This window comes from Ammospiza nelsoni, chromosome 7, assembly GCF_027579445.1.
Source record: "Ammospiza nelsoni isolate bAmmNel1 chromosome 7, bAmmNel1.pri, whole genome shotgun sequence".
NCBI lineage: Eukaryota > Metazoa > Chordata > Aves > Passeriformes > Passerellidae > Ammospiza > Ammospiza nelsoni.
This window is the reverse complement of record NC_080639.1, coordinates 1304338-1325568: the sequence shown is the minus strand read 5'-3', so window position 1 is coordinate 1325568 and position 21231 is coordinate 1304338. Positions and strand designations below refer to the sequence as shown.

At 44.8% G+C, this 21231-nt stretch overlaps 1 protein-coding gene across 1 annotated transcript in view; it reads right to left on the bottom strand.

The window, feature by feature from the left end:
• The window catches only part of IQCA1 (IQ motif containing with AAA domain 1), a 120955-nt gene that overhangs the window by 53190 nt on the left and 46534 nt on the right, over positions 1 to 21231 (bottom strand). Inside the window, exon 8 of the mRNA XM_059475865.1 lies at positions 5089 to 5173. Coding sequence (XP_059331848.1) covers positions 5089 to 5173 — 85 coding nt within the window. The remainder of the gene's footprint in view (positions 1 to 5088; positions 5174 to 21231) is intronic.

Below are 21231 nucleotides of genomic sequence, written 5' to 3'. Positions count from 1 at the left end.
GAAGCATTTCATTCCCTGAGATAGATTAACAGATTGACTGGAGTTCAGAATAGGTTTTTAGTGTCCCAGCAGGCCTGTTGGATCCAAAACCAACACAGCTACTCTGAGTGTATCCTTTACTGCAGTGCTCCTACACAGCCAGAACCCAGCCCTGTCACCTCTGCTCCGCCTGCAGAGGGGAAGCAGAACCATGCCCAGCACCTCTGGATACCTGCACAAACACATGGGATTGACAAAAGGTCCCACTTTGCAGCAGGGCCATTCTGCAGCAGTATTTCAGTGCATCCACACTCTGCTTTCATGTTTCTGCACAGAGCAGTGATGCTGGAAGGGGTGAGCCAGAGTTTGTGTTCTCATGAACCTGCTGAGATGGCACTGGGCAGCTCAGGTGTCCTTGTGCCTCTGCCTGGCCTTGCTGCAGCTCCTCCAGCTCTGCTCCAAGCAGCTCCAGCATTGCAGAGCTGGGGCAAGCTGTGTCCAACCTTGAGTGGCTTCTGCTCTTTTATCCAGAACCACTTCCCCTCCAGCTGCAAGGTGTCACTGTCATATTGTCTGAATAATCCCTTCACCAGGATTTCTTCTCCTGGGAAGCTGAGAAGCCTCAGAGAAAATGAAAACAATAATTATCTGGTGGCTTCTCCTGTGTTTGCTGCTTTGGAATGTGGTCTGGAGATTGTTTATCCAACAGGTGAATGTTTGATTGGTTCCATGTGAATTGTTTTTACTTAATGACCAATATGGTCCAGCTGTGTCAGACTCTGAGTCAGTCACAAGTTTTTCTTATTCATTCTTGTTAAACCTTGTCTGTATCCTTTCTTTAGTATAGTTTAGTATAGCATAATATAATAAATATAATATAATATAATATAATATAATATAATATAATATAATATAATATAATATAATATAATATAATATAATATAATATAATATAATATAATATAATATAATATAATATAATATAATATAATAATAAATCAGCCTTCTGAGAACATGGAGTCTGATTCTCAATTCCTCCTTCATCCTGGAGACCCAGAAAATACCACAGCAAGAGGATGCCTGAACAATCTGACAAAATGGGAGGGAAGAAAGGGAATGGCAAGCAAAGGTTAGTTTGAGATTAGTAGGCATGTCACCCACATTTTAGTGTAGGGTTTTTTTTTTTGCTCTGGAGAAAACTTCATGGTGGAAAGAGAAGTAGATATTTTCTTAAGTTGTTTCAGACTCCCCTTTTCTTTGCTAGATTGTCTAGTTTTCAAATGATGCAGAAAGTGGTTAGCAAACTTAATACTGAGGAAGAGACTGTGTTTCAATAGGAGCAGATGAATTTTTGCCTCTTTGTACTTTTTCCCAGTCCTTCTTAGAACTCCTGTTGTACCAGTGATGATTCTTCTCCAGTAACATTTTCTTCAGTGGCTGAAAAGACATTTTCCTTTAAAACTGATGCTCCATGAAAGTTGAATTGACTTTTGTATTCCTATATCAGTTTCTAGAGTCTTGCAGTGCAAATCTCCTTTTTTTTTGGAGGCAGGGGAAGAACTGGGCACTAAACCAGAGTGTAGCCTGTGAATGAAAATGTCTAATGCTGGTTTATATGAGCCGAGAATAAGAAAACTTCAGCTGCCAGCAGGACTCACTTGTTCTGCTGTCCTCAGACTCAGGAAGTTTTGGTGTTGGCTCAGGTAAAAGTTCTTCCTCAGGAATAAAACCGTCCCTTATTCCTTGAAAGAAAACCTTACTTGAACTTCTTGCCTTTCAGAGTTGTGGGCACAAAAGAAAAGCAGGGCTGGAGTGAGTTTGGGAATGCCGGATCTCCTGCTGTGCAGGTGAGAGCAGCCTCAGAGCCTGGCTCTAACACTGCACAGGGACACAGCCCAGTGTTCCTTGGAGGGAAAATTCCTCTCTTGGAATATTAACTCTACTGAAAGAAGTTTTGCTGGAATCTAGGAAATGTTTCTTCTTTATGGAAGATTTTTGGTGGGGATTTTTTGGGGTAGGTAGGTTGATGTCTGTAGGTGAGTGTAATTTAACAGAGGCCAAGTAGAGCTTCCCTCCTGCATGGTTAACTAGAAATATTCAGAATATTTAAAGGCTTTTAGTCTTTCTCTGACATCTTTCTTTTTGTTTTTTAATGTCATTTAATATTGGAAATGAGGAGCTGGGAGAGGGGGAAGTGCCTGTGAAATGGCAACTCTCTTGGCTTATTTTCATGGTGATGAGACTTAATGAGCTACAGGGAAAGACCCTAATTTTGTTGGCAGCAGGATAAGGGCAAAGCTAAAAATTGTCACAACTGATGATTATCTGTGGAGCAAAACATAAAAAACCATTAGGGACAGAAATCTGGAACAGATGCAGGGAGATTACACCAATGTCCTGGAATGTTAAATTTCTCTTGAAGAGCAAGTAAAGTAGAGAAAAATCTTCTTTTCGAGGGACAGCACTTCTTTTTCTGACTAAAGCACCAAGTGCTGTGCATTGGGATGTCTTTGGGAAGGTATTTGTAAAATGTCATGGAAGCAGTTTGTGCAGAAGGCCAGCTACATCACAAAGTCAAGTAAGGTCAGGGTTGTCAAAGGATCAAGAAATATAGAATGTATAATAATGCAGCAATGGTTCGTGAAGTGATTAATTTGTATTTTATTTTCCCCAAAGTGTCTTTACTGAAGCCTTATAAAATGCTCCCTTTTTAAATACAGCTCAGTCTTGATTTTTCATGGAGTTTGACTTGGGAGTAACCCACCCCTGCTCATAGAGGAGCTCAGACAGACACGAGGTGAACTCCTGTCCCCCCTGGAGTCAAGGACAAAACTCCCATCAGCTTCCATGGGGCCAGGATTTCCTTCCCTACGTTGCCCAGCAGACCAGTGTGTGGAACAAACCCAGTGGCCTCAGGGATTTTTTAAATATGCAGCTGACTCAGTGGAAGAAAAAATGTTTTACTTGTCTGGCATTCAGGTAAAATCATGATTGCACTGAACTTTCTCTGGCCAGCTGCACTGGGGAGATCTCTTGAGGCTGTGACACACATTCTGCTGGCTAAAAAGGGAGAAAAAAACAGGCCCCAAAATTGGTGAAAATCAGATAATTGATAGTGAAAATTTGTTAGGAAAATAGAGGAAGGTTTTTTTTTTTTTCCAGAGTGCAGGGAAAATGAGGAGTAAAACAACCTCTCCAGACTTTTGGCTTCCATTTTTTCATGCAAAGAAAAAGCAGATGCTCAGGAAAGGCAACAAAACAGCTGAAGGTGGGAATTGAAAGCAGGGAGCATGACAGGGAGGTTAAACCCATTTATCCAGAATCTACTTCCATATCCTGTATTGCTCAGTATAATTCCTTGCTGTGTTTTCCTCCCCAGCTGTGTTAATCCTTGATGCTGGCAGCTGTTTGGCACCACATCCCCCAAACCCTTCCCCAGCACTCAGCCCCACTTGCTGGGTGGCTCCCAACGAAACCTTCTGGACTCTGGCAGGAGTTTCTGCTTTGGAGGCTGAAAACTTCACTGAGGGTCTCCTTCCCTCTGCCTGCCTGAACAGAAATGTCACTGTCACATTTTCTGAAAAATCCCTTCACCAGGATTTCCTCTCCTGGGAAGCTGAGAAGCCTCAGAGAGGAATGAAAACAAGAATTATCTGATTGCTGCTCCTGTGTTTGCTGCTTTGGAATGTGATCTGGAGATTGTTTATCCAACAGGTGAATGTTTGATTGGTTCCATGTGAATTGTTATTAATTAATGACCAATCACAGCCAGCTGTGTCAGACTGAGGCGTCAGACATGAGTTTTTATTTTTCATTCTTGTTAAGCTTTCTGTCAGTGTCCTTTCTCTTTCTTTAGTACAGTTTTAGTATAGCATTAATATAATATAATATAATATAATATAATATAATATAATATAATATAATATAATATAATATAATATAATATAATATAATATATATCAGCCTTCTGAGAACATGGAGTCAGATTCTCATCTCTCACCTCATCCTGGGAACCTCACAAACTCAGCAGAGCAGAGCCCAGCAGGGTTTATCCCCTGAACTTGGTTAAAGCAGGAGCAAGCCCCAAACCCAGTTTTAGTGGGGCACAGGGAGCTGTTTGCAGCAATTTTGCTGTGTTTTTAGCAAAGCTGGCTGATGGTTAGTGCTGTGCTCTGTGCTGTCCTTACACCCCCAAACCACACAGAGACTGCTGTGTGCCCCAGGGATCCCAGGGAGGACTGGATCCAAAATTCTCCATCCTGGAAGCATTGAAGGCCAGCCTGGATGGGGCTCTGAGCAACCGGGGCTATTGGAAAGTGTCAGGGTGGCTGCAATGAGAGGATTTTTACATCCCTTCCAACCCAAACCATTCTGTGATTCTACAAAAATCCTCTTTTACCATGCACCAGTTGCAGAAAAATCACACAACAATCTCAAGGATGGGGCTTTCAGGACCACAGAATTTGGGGTTTGACCTCTTAGTTTTGCTAGCCCAGCACAGTGGTTGACTCAGGGGCCAAGTCCTGCTTCCTGCTCTCCCCCACCAGAGCCATGACCCCCTTGGCTCCTCGGGATGGGTGGGAAAGGCTCCAAGCGCTCAGCACTGCCTTCAGCTGGGCTTAATCACTTTCCCTGTGTGACACCCAGTGATCAGAGGAAGAGATTATCAGCCACTTCCATTAGCCAGAGAAATCAGGAGAGGGATTTACCAGGAAAAACAACCTACAACACACAAGATAAACTGAGATACTTCCTTTGCTGGGATGCTCAATTTGCTTAATGAGCCTTGGCAGTAAATCAAGGCTTAGCCCTGCCTGCACTGGAAACTCTCCTCTGCTCTTGTTCTCTACTTCTTTCCCATCACCTGAGCACCTTCAGTGGTGATTAAGTGGCTGCACAGCCCAAACGGGAACAGATTTTAGCACCTGATGAAAACACCCTGGGAAAAAACTTCATTCTTTCATTTGCAACAAAAAGCTTTTAACCATAAGGGTCTTGGAGAACAGGAGCCACTGTTAGGGAAAATTGCTACTTAAATAAACAGACACGTTTTGTAGCAAATCCTTCTGCAACCCCATGAGTTTTTTTTCATTAAAAGAGGGACAGTACCTCCTCTGGATGTTTTTCAACAATAATAGCCTTGGAACCACCTGCCTTCTCAAGGGGATAGTCAGGAAACCTGCCTGTGACATGCCTGTGGGAGAAACAAAAGTGGAAGAGGAATTAGAGTTCATCATTTTTCACCTGGTTGATAAAGATGTTAGATAGCAGGGAAGCTTCTTATGGCAGTGGTTTCTGCCCTGTAAATTCATTAAGACCAATCCGTGTCTCTTATCCCATGGCCCAACAAAAACTGCAAATTCTCAGGGAAATTCCTAAAACTGCAGATTCCTGCCTAGCTGAGAGATGGAGATGAAAGTGTTTGTGCCTGGCAGTGCCCAGAGCTGGGTTGGACAGGGCTGGGAGCACCCTGGGACACAGGAAGGTGTCCCTGCCCATGGCAGGGTGGGAATGGGATGAGCTTTAAGGTCTCTTCCAACCCAAATAATTCTGGGAATGGTTGTTATGTTATTTTACACTATTTCATGTTCATAGCCCAGCTCTCTGCTTTCAACATCCATTTTGGCTTTTTTTTTCAAGAGTTATTTTGCTTAAATCAGGATTTAATCTCTAAATGTCAGGATTACCACTCCTAAATTTCCAGTGGACTTGGTGGTGATGGAAGCTGGGAAGGGGCAGTTGTGACTGTGGGAAGGTTTCATGGGTAACACAGGGAGCTCCCAGACCTTTCAGAAAGGGATTAAAAGATACAAAAAATAACTTCAGCCCCAAGGCCGTTTATACTGATAAAACCCTTTAACTTCTTTCCCTTTTGTTGCTTGGTGGAATATATTTGTAAGATTTTCTGTTTGTTTGGTAATATCAGGAAGATTTTTCTGTTCCAAAGAAAATTCTGACAGTGCAGAAAACCCCTTGTGATACTTTCAAACAGCATGGTTATATTTCCTCTAAATGAAATTAAATTTCCCTGGAGAAGAAAAGAGCTCAGAAAGGTCAACACTATTCCTAAAAATGTTTTCTTTTTTTTTTTTAAACAACTGGTACCTTAAGGGACTTTGCTAGGCTGGTGTTAAGCTGCAGGCTCAGTTTTAAGCTGAGATCATTGGAACAGAGCATCTGTTCTGTTTCTGTAGCACCACGTGTAGGGCTGGAATCTCTTGCTGCTATTAATGCAACACCAATTAGGGCAGAATCAACAAACATTCATCTGTGCTTGGGAGCCCTGGCTTGTTCCACAGTTACAAGTTCTACATGCAAACAGATGCAAATCCTTGGTCACTGCATTCCCAGAAACCAGCCTGCATCAACAAAGGGCTGTGCTTGTCAGTGTGTTTTTTAAAAATCCATTAAGAATGGGATTTTGGCCTCAAAACCCTGCCTGATCTATTATTTAATGTTAGCTTGTGTTCCATTTTTTGCAGACAGCCAGAAAATAGCTCAGTTTTATATTAAGCGAAGCCTTAAACGCTGTTACAAGTCTGGTAACAGTAAAAAACTTCCCAAAATTTGTAATTGAGGTTGTAGCTACCTCAGTGCCAGCTGGGAGGAAAGAAAGGCAAATGCACTGTGGGTGAAGAATCAGCTGGGAGACCACTGAACATGATACCAGGGCCAGCTGCCAATAATTATTCATGTTACATTTGGTATTTGTACTCCCTTTTTCACTTTTAAATCATTTACAGCTCTTAGAGATGGAGGGGGGATGGGATTAAATTCTTTTTAAGGTTCCCTCCAACCCAAACCATTCTGTGATATTTACCTTTCGGGATGTATGCTGAGTACATCTGAGTGCTGTAGAAATTCTACCATATTCTGAAATTGGGAAGGGTTTTCTAGTTTATAATCTCTATTTTCTGTGTGATTCTCCTCCTCTGAGAGGGTGCAGTTCTTTGGGGTGATGTGGCTCCTCTCACTTTTTTTTGGTAGCAACTTCAGCTTATGTCAAAAAACAAGGTGAGGAGAAGACAATGTCCATCTTTCCATGGAAAGAGGGTCAGGCATTTACTGAGCAGTCAGGGATAGCTGGGATTTTCTGGCTGAGGACACTGCAGGATGCGATTTTCCATGGTCATCAGGGACCTCAGAGCAGACAGTACCAAACAGTTTGATGTTCTAATTCTTCCAGGGCATCTGCTTTTTTCTTGAGTGTATCCACTGCTGTCTGACGGTCTGGAAGCAGCACTCTTAAATTTTATTTCCCTACCCACCCTCTTGTGGGTTTTCCTCTTTCTCTTCTGGGTTGAAATGACCACAACTTCAATCTTGTAATGCCTGGGAATTCACATGCATGACCCCCAATTGGCAAATTCCTCCCTTCATGAAACCCACTGAGTTCAGAGGTTAAACCAGGGATTCATCTGGCCTGTAAATCTGCCCAGAAAAATGCAGCCATTCATCTTCCTGGTCAAAAGTCCACTTTAAACATAATGAATCTCAATTTTCATTCCCCCTTTACTTTCTGGCAGCGTTCTACTCAGAGCCATCGCAATGGGTTGCCTCATGCATTTATCTTAGGATGTTCATTTGGATTCAACTGCACCTAAATTCCTTGGTTTGCAGTTGGAAACGCCAGGATAAAATGAGCAGCCAGAGAAGCTGTGGCTGCCCCCCAACTCTGGAAGTGTCCCAGGCCAGGTTGGATGGGCTTGGAGCAACCTGGTTTAGTGGAAGGTGGGACTAAATGGTGTTCAAAGTCTCTTCTTACCCAAACCACTCTATAATCTTAAATTCTTATATCTTTGTGCCATCAGATAAGCTGCACTTCATCTAGGGCTGAAGAGGGTCCTACCAGGTGTGTCCCATGAACAGCTCTTGAATTAGGAGGAGCTCCCAAACACTGTGGAAGGATTCTGAGCTTGCTTCACAATATTATTTGTTCAAATAATTTTTAACTGCCTTCCCCTTTTGAAACTTCCTAGAAACACTGAAGTATTGGTGATTAGAGGTAATAATAGGGTAAGAAAATGATCCCAGATGATGCAAGAAGTTGCTCCCAACTGGAGCCCCAGCAGGCTGCTTTGTTTTGTGGGAAGTGTGCAGGGGAGCTTTGTGATGAGAATCCTCCCTGGTTCCACTGCTGATGGGGAGAGGAGGATGTAAAAAGCTTAAGCTCTTGATAACAGGAGCATTAGAGTGTGTAATATATTTGAAAGCCATGGTACATGTCAGAGACACCTAGATCCGAGTCAGAACTCTGTGAATCTGTTACTTATTACTGTCTCAGCATTTGCAAGGGGGAAAAATATCCAACTGTACTTTTCCAGCATCTCATAAAAATGTGTAAATGCCAGAACTGGAAGAAGCAACTCTTATTTTCAGTGTGATTGCTTCAGTGGGAGTGCTGACAACGTGCTAAGCACTGCAAGCAAAAGCAGAAGCAAATTGTCCTGGATTTCTTAGGGAGGACGCAGTTCCAGTAAAAAACAATTGCCTGAAGGAACAAATGAAGTTTATAAAATCCCATGGTGGGACAGGACTCGGTGGCTGAACAGAGTAAAGAAGGGGAGATGGAAGGACAGGGCTAGGAGGAAACCTCCTCCTTGTGAGACAAACCCCAGCAGCAGCCTGGGGAGGCCCTCAGGAGCCCAAAGCCTGCAGGATGGCTCAGGAGCTGAGGATGGCTCCTGGGGGTGACCTGCTCCTCGTTTTCTGCTCCCAGACACCGGGCAGCAGCCTCTGCTTGCACTGCTGCAAATAAAAATGAGGAGTGCTGGAGCTCACAGCAGGCAAGAAGATCCTTCTTTGGGTCAGAGCCACTGCTTTAACACAACTGCTCAAGGTTTCTGTGCTGAGGAAGATGCTGTTGAAGAAGGGACCTTTAGAAATTGTGGTATGTGAGAAATCCATCACTTTTCTGGAAAGCAGTGAAATCCTGTCAACGGAAGCAGAGCAGGGGTTGGAAAGCAGCTTTACAGAAAAGCCATCTAATTGGGATTAATGGGGGCCCTAAATCTGAATCAAAGCAGCTCAAGTGGCAGAGTAAAGGGATGAACAAGGATGGAGGGGTGAAAAGATATGATCTTGCACTCCCAGCTGAAAAGGAAAAGGATGTGATGAGGTTTTTGTGCTGTTTCTCAAATTACATTATGTTCTCTGGTTCACTGTTACTGCTCCAAACCTATTCCTCTTACAATAACTCAGACCTGTCAAGTGTAATTGAAAAAGAATGATCTTTTATGGTCTGCAGTGCAAATCCTTTTGTCTATGATCTGTAGCAAAGAGTTCTGGCTCTTCTGGGCTCAATATTTGTACAGCACAAACCCCACATAAATGTCCAAGTTTTAACTAGGTTCAAATGGTTCTGTAATGTCTCCAAATCACCACCAGGCTGGGACGAGTCGGGGTGATTGGCAGGCTCTGCTCAGCCCTCAGTGCTGTGGCACCTCCATCCTCACCTGTACAATAAATTCTTTGTCTGGGAGATGACCCTGCACTGTGCTTCTCTCATCTGCTGCTTCCTCCCTTCCTCATTTAGGAGCTTCAAATTTTTCTAAAGTGTTTTCTCTCTATTCCACATTGCTCAGGGATGGTTGTAGTTAGGACTAAATATGGCTTTTGATTTATGAGAGCACACCATTGATTTAAACATTTTGTCTGGTAATAGACTCAACAAGTTCCTACCTACTCTGTTCTCTAGCGTGGTTTTACATGTGTTATTCTTTCTTTTTGGCTATGGCTTCTCCAGCTAATTGCATAAAAGGCCTTGTCAGGAAAAATAAATTGTTCTTTGGAGGAACAAGAGCGTTTAACTCTTCTCAAGGGAAGAAAATATGCGGGCTGTGCGCAGAAGAGGAGGCATGAATGATGGTGAAGGCTCCGAGTGGAGGGACACAGGGGTGTTCTGTGCAGAAAAGGGACACAAACTAAGAGGGGGGAGCTCTTAAAAAAATAAAACCCTCCTCAGTTATGTAGTTCTTGCCTGTTTCTGTAATCCCACCTGATATGGATTCTCTCAGAGTGCTTAAATAGCAGTGCTGGTTTATTTTAGGTGTCTTTGCTGCGATGCTTTTTTTTCCCCTTTTTTATTTGTGCTCTCTTTAGCTCTTTGAAAATCACTTCCAGAAAAAATAACCATGGCAAATACAGAATTACTTCTAAAGTGAGATTGATTTCCACGGGCTTCTTATCATCTTTAATGAGTTTGGACACAGACAACATTACAACTGATGTTTTATCTCAGGTCCTGATCCTCCCAGTGTTTGCTTGTATGTGTGCTTGTTATGCATGGAAGCATTTCAGTGCAGGGTAATTGGAGGATCAGAAACTTTATTGTTCTGCATAAATATTCAGCTTTGAAAATTGAAGATCAAGTGTAGTGAGGCCAACAATGTGCAAGGGAAAGCATTCCCATGGAGGAATCAGGAGGCAAGGTTTGTGGGGAAAGGTGATATCCTTTATTATAGTAACTATCATAATTAGAATGGTCTTTTGAGTCCCCAGTGCCTGCCTTAGATCTGAAATGGGAGAAGGGAACTTCAAAGCCAAGTAATAGTTGGGAACAGTTGTTGGAGGGGACAGAGCTAAATGAGGAATGTGGTAATTCTCCCTGATAGTTTTATTACACGTGGTGTTACTGGCCAGGAAAGGTAGACCTTTGGCTGACCCAGTGCAGTTGTTCATAAGCTGCTTGAGTTCTTACAGCAAAAGAGTCTGTTCTGCTTTGTCATGAAGTTATTACCTTTCCAAGGATCCTTCTGGTGTTTTTGGGATAGCAATAAGTAATTGATGTAATGGAAAAATGGGAATCTCTGTTCCCCTTCAGATGGGCTGGGGCATTTCTCTGCCAGGACTCCTGGTTAACCTGATTCCTGCTGTAAAACCCCAAGGGAAAAGGATTTTTAATTTTTTTTTTATCTTCAAAATTCTGACAAATCATTGCTAGTTTAAAATGGGATTAGGTTTTTCTCCTTGAGATAATTGGAGACATGGATGATAGCACTGCAAATGGCTCCTAGGTTTTTGAATGGGAATAAAAGGCAGCTTGGGCATGAATAATGCCAAGGAAAACCAAAGCCACTTATTCTTCCAATGTTAGCTTAAGTTAAAAGAAAACCTGCTACAATCTGAAGAAAAACTGTGTAATATTGACACTGATGGAACGTTCTGGTGCTCTGATTTTGCATGATCCTCCACACACTCAAAAATTGTTGCCCAAAGTTTTCTCAGATCTCCCATTTGAATGAACTGAGGATTGGGAGAAATCACACCCTGGCTGATAGAACTGAACTGCTTGGCAAGAGCTGATACCAACCAAGCTGTGCTGAAGGTTCAGACTAACCTAGAGAATACTCAATGTACCCACCAAGCATGGAAATGGGAAGATTAAAGGGGCTGGAAAGCAGATCCCTGGAAGGTTATTTCGGGTTTTTGGCTTGACTGCTGCAGTGCAGAACAGCTTTGGGCAGAGCTGCAAGGTGTGGAATAACATTGAAAGCATCTCCTGATGGATCTGAGGACACCTGCATGTCCCACGCCTGCACCTGCAGGGAAAACTGACATCCAGCACTACCCCATGCCTGGTTTTCTAGCTCTGAAGTTCCTCAAGTGTGTTTCCTTTGGAGAAGGAAACTCTTTTGGAGTTGTTGATCACCCTGTGTTTACCAGGGCGCATTCCTCCAAGGATGAAGGGCTGCTCCCCCTCTTTCCCAGGCTGGCCGTCCCCAGGCTCCTTTCCAAGGTCAGCTTCCTGGTGGCTGTCTCCAGCCTTTGTGGGAGAGCAGGGTGAGCAGGGTGAGGAGTTCTTGCTGAGCAAGAGCAGGGTGAGCAGCCCTTGCTGAGCAAGAGTGGGGTGAGCAGCCCTTGCTGAACAGGAGGAGCAGCCCTTGCTGAGCAGGAGAGCAGCCCTTGCTGAGCAGGGTGAGCAGCCTTTGCTGAGCAGGGTGAGCAGTCCCTGCTGAACATGAGAGCAGCCCTTGCTGAGCAGGAGAGCAGGGTGAGCAGCCCTTGCTGAGCAGGAGAGCAGCCCTTGCTGAACATGAGAGCAGCCCTTGCTGAGCAGGAAAGCAGGGTGAGCAGCCCTTGCTGAACAGGGTGAGCAGCCCTTGCTGAGCAGGAGAGTAGTCCTTGGTGAACAGGAGAATGGGGTGAGCAGCCCTTGCTGAGCAGGAGAGCAGCCCTTGGTGAACAGGGGAACAGGGTGAGCAGCCCTTGCTGAGCAGGAGAGCAGCCCTTGGTGAACAGGAGAGCAGCCCTTGGTGAACAGGGGAACAGGGTGAGCAGCCCTTGCTGAGCAGGAGAGCAGCCCCCAGGGGCTGCTCCAGGGCTGGGGCCTCGCTGATGGAATAGCTCCCATTAAACTCTCATCTGGTTTGATTTTCTTGTGTCTTTCCAGTCTCTTCAGAGCAAGGTCAGAAATACAGAAGCTGGCTCAAAGAAACACCAGGTCAACTCCCACTGCATTTACTGAATTCCTTACCTTTGGTCAGCTTATCCTGCCAGCACAGAACACCCAGTCCTGGCTCAAATTTGGCAGAATTTCCAGTGCTCAGCATTCAACTTGAGAGACTGAAACAATTATGGGCAGTTTTAAGCAAGATTACTTTAACCCAGACTAGAAGCTTTGTAAGAATAGTTTTCCTGCAGAGTCAGCCAGAGGGAATCAAGAGTACTTTATTAACACAATATGAATCCTGTAAAGAGGAAAATAAAGCATGCCATTTTTTTCTAGCAAGGCCAGCCAAAAGAAATAACTTGCCCTCCAACATCACAAGTTTCTTTGGGATTTGGAGTGAAATGGAGTATAAGAGAGCATTTTGTTTTATGGGATTTGTTTATGAGAAATCTGAGCAAATGTTTTTGCTTCTCAGAAGTCAAGGTGGACCAAAATGCATCTCTACAGGAGGGGAAGAAGGCTCTAACCTGGCTGCTTCACCCTGCTTTGCCATGGCCCATCACTTAAAACTGAGGATAACGCAGTGCTCCCGGGGTGTGCCAGCCTCCCTGTGTGTGCTGTGCAAAGGGACACCCTTTATATCTGCCTGGAAAACTGGGAATGGGAGCCTGGGAGGAGCACAGAAGCTCTGTGCTTTCATCCTTTTTTCCAACACTAGATATCTAACATTCCAACAAGGAGGACATGTAGGAGTGATATGATGATTAGACGAGCCTGCTTGTGGGTAAATGATGTGATTTTCATTGATGTAATTTTTGCAAGGTGATGAAAATGGATGGATCTGAGGTGGCATCAGACAAATTTCAGTATTTCAATACATTTCAGTATTTCTATCTCTGCCTTATAGCTGTGGTATCAGTGCAGAAATCCAGCCCAGGCTGGCAGAACTCATTTTTTGCCTCTCAGGATTAAAATGATGCCAACCACTGTGCCATGGCTGTCCCACTCACACAGGAGTTTAACCTCAGGAGTTTCCAAAGGACAGAGTGTGACCAGGTTCATCAGGCACTGCATCACTGCTTGGGAGAGTGGCTGGAATTTCATTTAAAATTTGAATCACTATTTGCACCTAAGACTGAACTGCCTTGAGAAGCACTTGTGATGCAGCAGGAAAATGTCAGTGGGAAAGGAGAAGCTGAAAATGGTTTTTAGGAATGACCAGACACTGCTTTCTCTTTCACTGCCCAGAATACCAAAAGGGGCCACAGTGAAGGTCTGTCCAGCCTCCCTGCTCCAGCAGGGTCATCCCAGAGCACAGGGCAGAGGATTGTGTCTGGATGGCTCTGGAATATTGTCGTACACATCTTTTTGTGAAAATCCTTTCTTAGGATTTTTTCCTTCTGAGAAGCTGAGAGGCCTCAGAAACAAAATGTAAACAATGGTTATCGGCTGCTGTGGAATGCAACAGGTGAATTTTTGATTGGGCCATCTTAGATGTTTATAGTTAACGGCCAATCAAGGCCGAGCTATCTCAGACAGATTCTGAGAGAGCTCCTTTGTTATCATTATTTTCCTTTCTATTCTTAGCTAGCCTTCTGAGATGAAACCTTTCCTTCTATTCTTTAGTATAGTTACAATGTAATATATGTATCATAAAATAATAAATCTAGCCTTCTGAAACATGGAGTCAACATTCTCGTCTCTTCCCTCATCCAAGAACCCCTGTGACCACTGTCACAGAATATGCCCAGTGAGGGAGGCTCCACAGCCTCCCTGGATGCTCTGTTCACTGCTCAGTCACTGCCCAGGGAAGGATTTCTGCCTCCTGCTCAGGTGGAACTCCTGGGCATCAGCACCTGCCTGCTCCTCATGTCCCACTGCTGGGCCCCATGGAGGAGCAGAGCCTGCTCCATGCTCTGGGATATCCAGACATATAAATATCCGCCCTTTGGATATTTATACACGTTACAGAGGTCCCCTCTCTGCTGTGGCTACTCTTGAGCTCCTCCTTTCCTCCCCAGAGATGCTCCAATCCCTCCATCACCTCTGCAGCCTCTGCTGGACCCCTCCAGGAGCTTCTTGTCCTGAGGAGCTCAGAAGTGGACACAGCACTCCAGAGGTGCCTCCCAGGGCTGAGCAGGGGGCAGGATCCTACCCTGACCTGCTGGGAGTTCTCTTCCTGATGCACCACTGACCTTCTTGTCCCTTAGGGAACACTCATGGCTCAGGGACAGCTCCTTGTCCACCTCAAGAGATCTGGTTCTCTGTGGTTTATGTGAAAGCATAAATGAGCTATTTAATGATAATTCTGAGGCAATTTCATGCAGATGAAAGCAGTCTCGGTGCTTGATTTTTCCATGTACATCCCAAGTGGCTTTTGCAGCCTTATTGCAACAAATCCCCATCAGGTGTACACAGAGTGTAAAACCAGGGAAAACAGGAGAATGTTGCAGAACCCATCTATAAAATTAGAGATGTTTACACTCCTGGCCAATGCTGATAACCAAAGAGCTCACTAGAAAGAAAAATAATTTAGAACCTCTACTTTGGCATTTTAGAAGTGTGGGAAAAGACCAGGAGAAACATTCCAGATGAGCTCAGCTCTAAGCCAGGCATGGTATTAAGAGCAGCCATTTATCAGGAGTTTTAGCTCAAAACCCCAGTCATCTCTGCAGTCCAAGAAACACACTGTAATGCCTGGAGGTGCCAAGTTCCTTAACTATCACCTTTTTAGTTTTGAGAGGGAAAAATTGGGATGTTCTAATCCTGTACCTCTTTGGTGTGGCTCTGGTACATGATCTATAGTTTCTCAAAATTGGCTGGAATTGCAGACTGATAGAGTTGAATACCTTTTGCCTCTCCAAATGACTGATTCCTTCTGCACATTACTCAGTGGGATACACTCAGATTTAATCAAAAATAAGCACAAAGTGCAGCTTTTTTATTATTGTTAATTTAAATGATGGCTTAATAATGTGCTTTTAAACAATTTCTTTGGTAGATGGGGTCGGTGCTGCTGAGAATTGCTGGCAACGTGGCAAAGAGGTTGGAAAACCAGGGATGAAAGGGATATTCTCTGGGAATTTGGAGCTGGAGCCCGCTCTGGGAAGCAGCAGAGAGCACAAGCACAGGTAATTTCCCCAAAGTGGTGGAACAGGCAAGGTGGGGTGGGACGGGCAGTCGGGAGGTGAGCCCTGCAGGGCAGCTTTGCTCAATCTTTGGTGTTGTTTTCCAGGCCTGGAGACGTGACTGTGCCGCTTGCCAGGCCTCTGCAGAGCATCAGCTGTCTGGGATGGCCTCACTGCAGGAAAGCAGAGCTCCCTGGGGCAAAGGATGGGAGATTTGGGCAGAAGGGGATGCAGGCACACACGTGGGAGAGGCAGCAATCAGCCGCTTCCACCAAACTGCCAGCCTGGCACAAGGGACAGGGACAGGGACAAAGCCACGTGTCAGATGGGGTTTTTCAGGAGTGGATGGAGGTGGGAGGATTCTAAAATTCCAGAGCCAGAGCTGAGCCTGTGATGGAAGTACACCTTAGCACATGGCACAGCTCTGGCTCTGGAATGTTGGAACATTTGTGCTTTGCCTTGGGATGCTTGGAGGAGTCCTGCAGCTACACTAGCTTTAGCTCACAGCCAGGCTTTCAACCAGCAGCTTCAGGACTGGATGCTGGATTAGAGAGGCTTTCCAGAAAAAAAAAATAAATCTGGGAAGAGTTGTTTTAGAGCTGGTTTCCCTGTGTGATGAGGAACACAAAGCAGGAGAGTAAATTTCCTTTTCAAGCCACCAAAGGATCACTGAGGCAGTAAGGGGCTCTGGGAAGAGACAGGGGAGTATTTGAACAGATTTCAGGGCCAGCAAGTTTCCTGCTATTCCATAAATGCCTCAGGAAATACTGAACCAGCTTTTTTTATGCTTCTACACCTTCTGCTCAATTGGGGGAATCAAGGGGTACTTTGGGTTGGAGGGACCTTAAAGTCCATCTCATCCCATACCCTGGCCAGGGACACCTTCCACTGTCCCAGCTTGTTCCAAGCCCTGTCCAGCCTGGCCTTGAACTCTTCCAGGGATGGGGAAATTCAAACACATTTGTATTTGGCACAAGATCTTACTGATTTAGTTATTATTACTGTTGATATAGTTATTTTGTACAAGTAGAGCCTAAGAAGAACCACCTAAACTCCCTTATATGCCATTAAATGTCTTTTATTCAGCCTAGGATGATCCTAAGCCTGTCTGACACAGCACACAAACCATAATAGCTGGGTGTTTTTAGAGTAAATGCCTATAAATAATTAGAATTTCTGTTGTCTCTGCACAGAGCTGCAATGCAGCATGACTTAAAAGCCCTGGACTCTGACCTGGATAATAAAAACAACCTGCCTGATGGAGTCTGACTAATCTCCCCCACGCTGAAATTCCCAGTAAAACTGAAACACATTGGCTCTGGAAGGAATGGATGTGACTCAGGTTTCAGGCAAGTTCTTGCTCTGCCCACAGAAATACTGCCATCAAACCTTTCCAGCCTTGAATCTGAGTACACGATTTGGACAGAGTGGCTTTAATGTGAATTTTCCCCTGGCAAGAGCTTCCCTAGGTGCTCACCAACACACACTGCCCAGCTAACAAAGGAGCAGCCTGGTAGTTCTTGAGGGAAATTATCAAATAATTTTTGAAGAAGCTTTGTCTCAAGTGTGCTTGCCATATTTCCCAGCCCTGGGACTGCAGCCAGTGTTCTGCTGTCACCTAGAGCCTGTTCCAGCTATTCCACCATGGAGATGTTGAGGTTTAGGGGATAACCTGCTCCTGCTGCCTGGGTCCTCCTTCCCCCTCAGCTCCGGCTCCTTGGATTTGCAGAGTAAGCCTGGAATTTTCTCTGCTGGGTGTGGAATTCACTTGGAATTCAGCACTTGAGGAACTTGTCAGCAGGCTGTTAAATAATCCTGTTGGCACACTGGAGCCACAGTGCCCTGAATCAGCCTCGTGCTCCAGCAGACATTGCCCTGCCATGGTCCTCAGGGTGAAAAGTGGGAAAAAGCCCCTGCCAGTGAAAACAGGGAAACAACTGGATTTCAGAATTGAACATATCCTTCTTCTCTTGGGGGAAAGAATAACAGGCTGTCATCCACAGCCACATTTCCAGCCATAACTTGATTCCTTCATCTTCTCCAAGTCAAATCTGTTCTCTTGGCAATCAAGTCTTTTTTAATATATTCACCTGCCACAGACATTTGGGAACTGCTCTTTTGTCTTTGCCTTGGAAACACTTCCTATTTTCTGTCAGCCTTTGGTCCTAACTGTGCCTATTTATCAAAATGGTAACTCATAGGGTTTTTTCCCCCCAGTTTTAAGCCTCTTTCATCCCTTCTCTTCTGATTCTGCCTCTCCAGCTCCTCGTGGCTGCTTCTGCTATCCCTTTGCTCTGCTTGTGTCAGTCCATGCCACGGTTCTTTTTTACCCCACTTGCCTCCTTTCTTCTTTGCATTCTACAGAGCCAAGGCTGAAAATGCCTTTTCCAGCTCCTCTGCTTGCTTCTCCAAAGAGATCCATCTGTGGAGCAAGGGCTGCAGCTTGGGAGCCACTGCTCTGTGCTTCATGCTCATTTTTATTCTCCCTAGTTCTGAGCTTTTCCCTCAGTCTTTCTCTTCCCAGAATATCCATTAAACACCTCTCCTCTGCCAGCCACTGGCTCTTCAGTGCTTCTACCAGGCACCAGTGGGACTCCTGGCTCTTTTTTCTTTGCCTGTTTCTTGTTTCTATATGCCAGCAGATCTTTGCTTGTTGGAAATGGGGAAGTGGGAAAAATTGCTTCTTCCTCCTGCTCTGTATTAACTTGCTGGAGAAGACACCTCTCCCTGTCACAGTAGAGTGAAATAATAGCTGGGCTGGGTCTCTTCCCCTTCCCCTTGGGATTCATTCCCTTCTTCCTTTCTTTCTTTCTCGTTGATTAGGACCAGGCTGTGCTGGTTAAACCAAGAGCAGATCAGATGGCAGAGCAGGTTCCCCTGGGCCAAGCCTAGTAGGTATCTAGCAGGATTCCTGAAAGAGAAGCCAGCTCCAAGGTGAACATCAGGCCCCAGTTAGCAGTTTGAAACACCCCACTGCTCTGTTCCTGCCTTCAGAAACCCAGCCTGCTGTGTTAGGACTCTGCTTGAGAAAGGAATAGAGGAGGACAGCAGCTTAACACACTCACTGAATGGGCACAGCCTGCAGGATTTTCCAGGAAAAAAATTTAAAAAAAAGCCCAATCCTGCCTTTCAGACATGTAGAGCTTTATTATAACAAGCTGCTGGCAAGTGTGAGTCCCTGGGTGCCACTGATGTTTGTGTCTGGGTGAGTATCTATGACAACAAATAAACCTAATGTTTGGGAAGTGTCCTTGGGAATTTCACTGGGGGGGTTGCTGCATTAGGTTGGGAACACTTTGCATTTTCAGACTTTTAATTCCTAAGTATTATGGAGATGAGTATGAAGTGCTTTAGGAAAATGAACTAATTAGTCACCAGATTTTATTTTTCTTGTGTGCAAATGGGCCAGCTCAGACTAATGCTATTTACTTTAGCTGATTCCAGACTTTTGGATGTATAAAGGAGGGAATATTTTTAGGAGCTTTAATTCTAAGCAGGAGGCTTAGCCTCAAGGTCAGTGGACTGTGGGTATCCGTGGGTCACTTGCAGCCATTTGAAGAAAGCAGGAAAGGGAATCTAGCCTCAATTTTTTGTAATGGTCAGTTTTGCTTCTAGAGTGCTACAAATCAAAAATTGGGAAGCCTGGAGTTATTCTACAGAGCAGTGCTCAGGATAGGCAGGTCTGTGAGAATGGATCAATATAGTTAAAGGCATAATAATTATGCTAAATAAATGAAAATGTCTATAATTGGACCCATCTTTTTGCTCACAGGAGTTTTACCTTTTTCTTTGGTCCTCGTGCCTTTTGGAACAGAAATGTCTCTGCTATCCCTGTAAAAATTCACACAGGCTGAGGACAATCTTGCCTTTGGTCTACAGCTGAAAACTACAGAGACAGAAACTAGGGCAGGAATGGGGTGGGGAAAAGGTAAAGCCTTTTTGGGCAGAGGGATTTGAGAGCAAGCAGGTTGAGGATTCTGTAGAACTGGGCTTGTGACTTTGCTGATGTGGGGCTGTTGAGATCTGAATGAGCTTTTCATGTTGCTTCTGCATCATTTGTGTGCAAGTGTGGCAAGAGGTGTGCAGTGCAAATCCTGCCTGATGGAGAGCTGGGTATCAGCTCACAAATGCTGGAAGTTCTGAGCATTCCTGCAAAGGCAGAAAGCCCAAAGTGCCACGGCACTGAAATGTGTTTTTCCCTGGTTTTGCATTGGTGAACTGCTTGGAGAACAAGACTGTGATTCTGCCTGGCTGTAACAGCCTTGAAAAAGGCTCAAAACCAACAATGTCTTATTCTCTGAATCCCTGTGGAAGTCAATGGGAGTCTGCTTGGAATGAGGACAATTAAATAACATCAGGACCTGACCCTCTTCCCAGTGAATGCAAAACCTCTCAGGAAAAGGAGAGATCAGTCAGGGAAGGTCCCTAAGGGCTTTGTGATCTGAGATGGCTGAGTGTCTCTCTGGAAAGGAATCACAGTGTTTGGAAAGCTGGTGAAGATGTGCTTATGTGCAGCATTGGTGCACTTGGTGATTAAATAAGGAGCATGACTTGTTATGTTGAAAACCCCTTGGGGAGCTCAGTTTGCACCTATGCTGCTTTAAGAATCTTCTTTTCGTTCCTTAGAAATTTGGATAGTTGAATGAGCAAAATCCAGGATTGCAAAGAGCCCTTTGCATGTGTTTTCAATCACTGCACAGAGGTGGCAATCATAAATCCAGGTGTCAAACTGGAAATAAAAGGTTATCTCGGAGTTTGTGGTGATTTAGAAAGCAGAATTGGTGATCTTATCAATGCCTCTCTGGAGATGTGACACCAGGGTCCAAGTGGCCTTGCTGTTTCAGATAGCTGCAGCCAAGATTTATCTGTGTGTGGGAAATAGATGAATCCAGGGGCTTCCTGCTGGTGCCCCCCAAAGCCATGGAGCTGCCTCCATTAATGTCAGCACTCTCGTAAATTCTGATCTTGCACTGAAGGAGGCAACTTCTACCATTGCACAGAAGCTTCCAGAGGTGTCCCCTGCCTCCTGTAAATCCATGGACACCCAGTAAAGTGGATTAACTGCAGGTGGACTTCATAACAGCTGTCCCTCCTTTGGAATTAGAGGGGTTCACACTTCTAAAAAGATGATCCCATAAGCAAGAAAGGCCTGAAGGGGTTTTTGTTGTTGTTTTGTTTTAAATGGCTTTCAGGTTAGGTAGCTGATTCCAATCTATGGGAAAACAGGTTGCAGAGCTGTTGGCTCCACTCTCCCCTGCCATAAACAAACAATTCTCTTGTTTCTGATAACTTATTTCCCTTCTATTAAAGGAGCCCAGTGGGTTATTTGCTTTGGTTCACTCCTCCCGTGAGCCAGTGGTGCATTTGCATTCCATCCCCCTGCTCCCTCCAGCCCTAAAGATGCCTGCCAAAATTAGTCAACAGATAACTACACAGTGGAAGCTTTTAAGAACGTGTTAGGAAAGGCTTGAACATTACCCATTAATGTTTACAGCTCCTAATTATCTTAATTAATCAGTCTTGGAGGCTGTCTGAGCCGGGAGCCCAGAGGCAGCATTTCAGTTCCCACAGATGGTCTTTAAGTCACTGCCATGGCTGCTTGCAGCGAGGAGCTCAGCAGGCTCTGCCTGCCAGGATGTTTGTGCTGGGTCCTGGGCAGCCTGTGCTGGGGGGTTCCTGCTGGAGACTGAACTCCCAAAAGCACCTGGGAGCAGGCTGGGCTGTGCTCAGGGA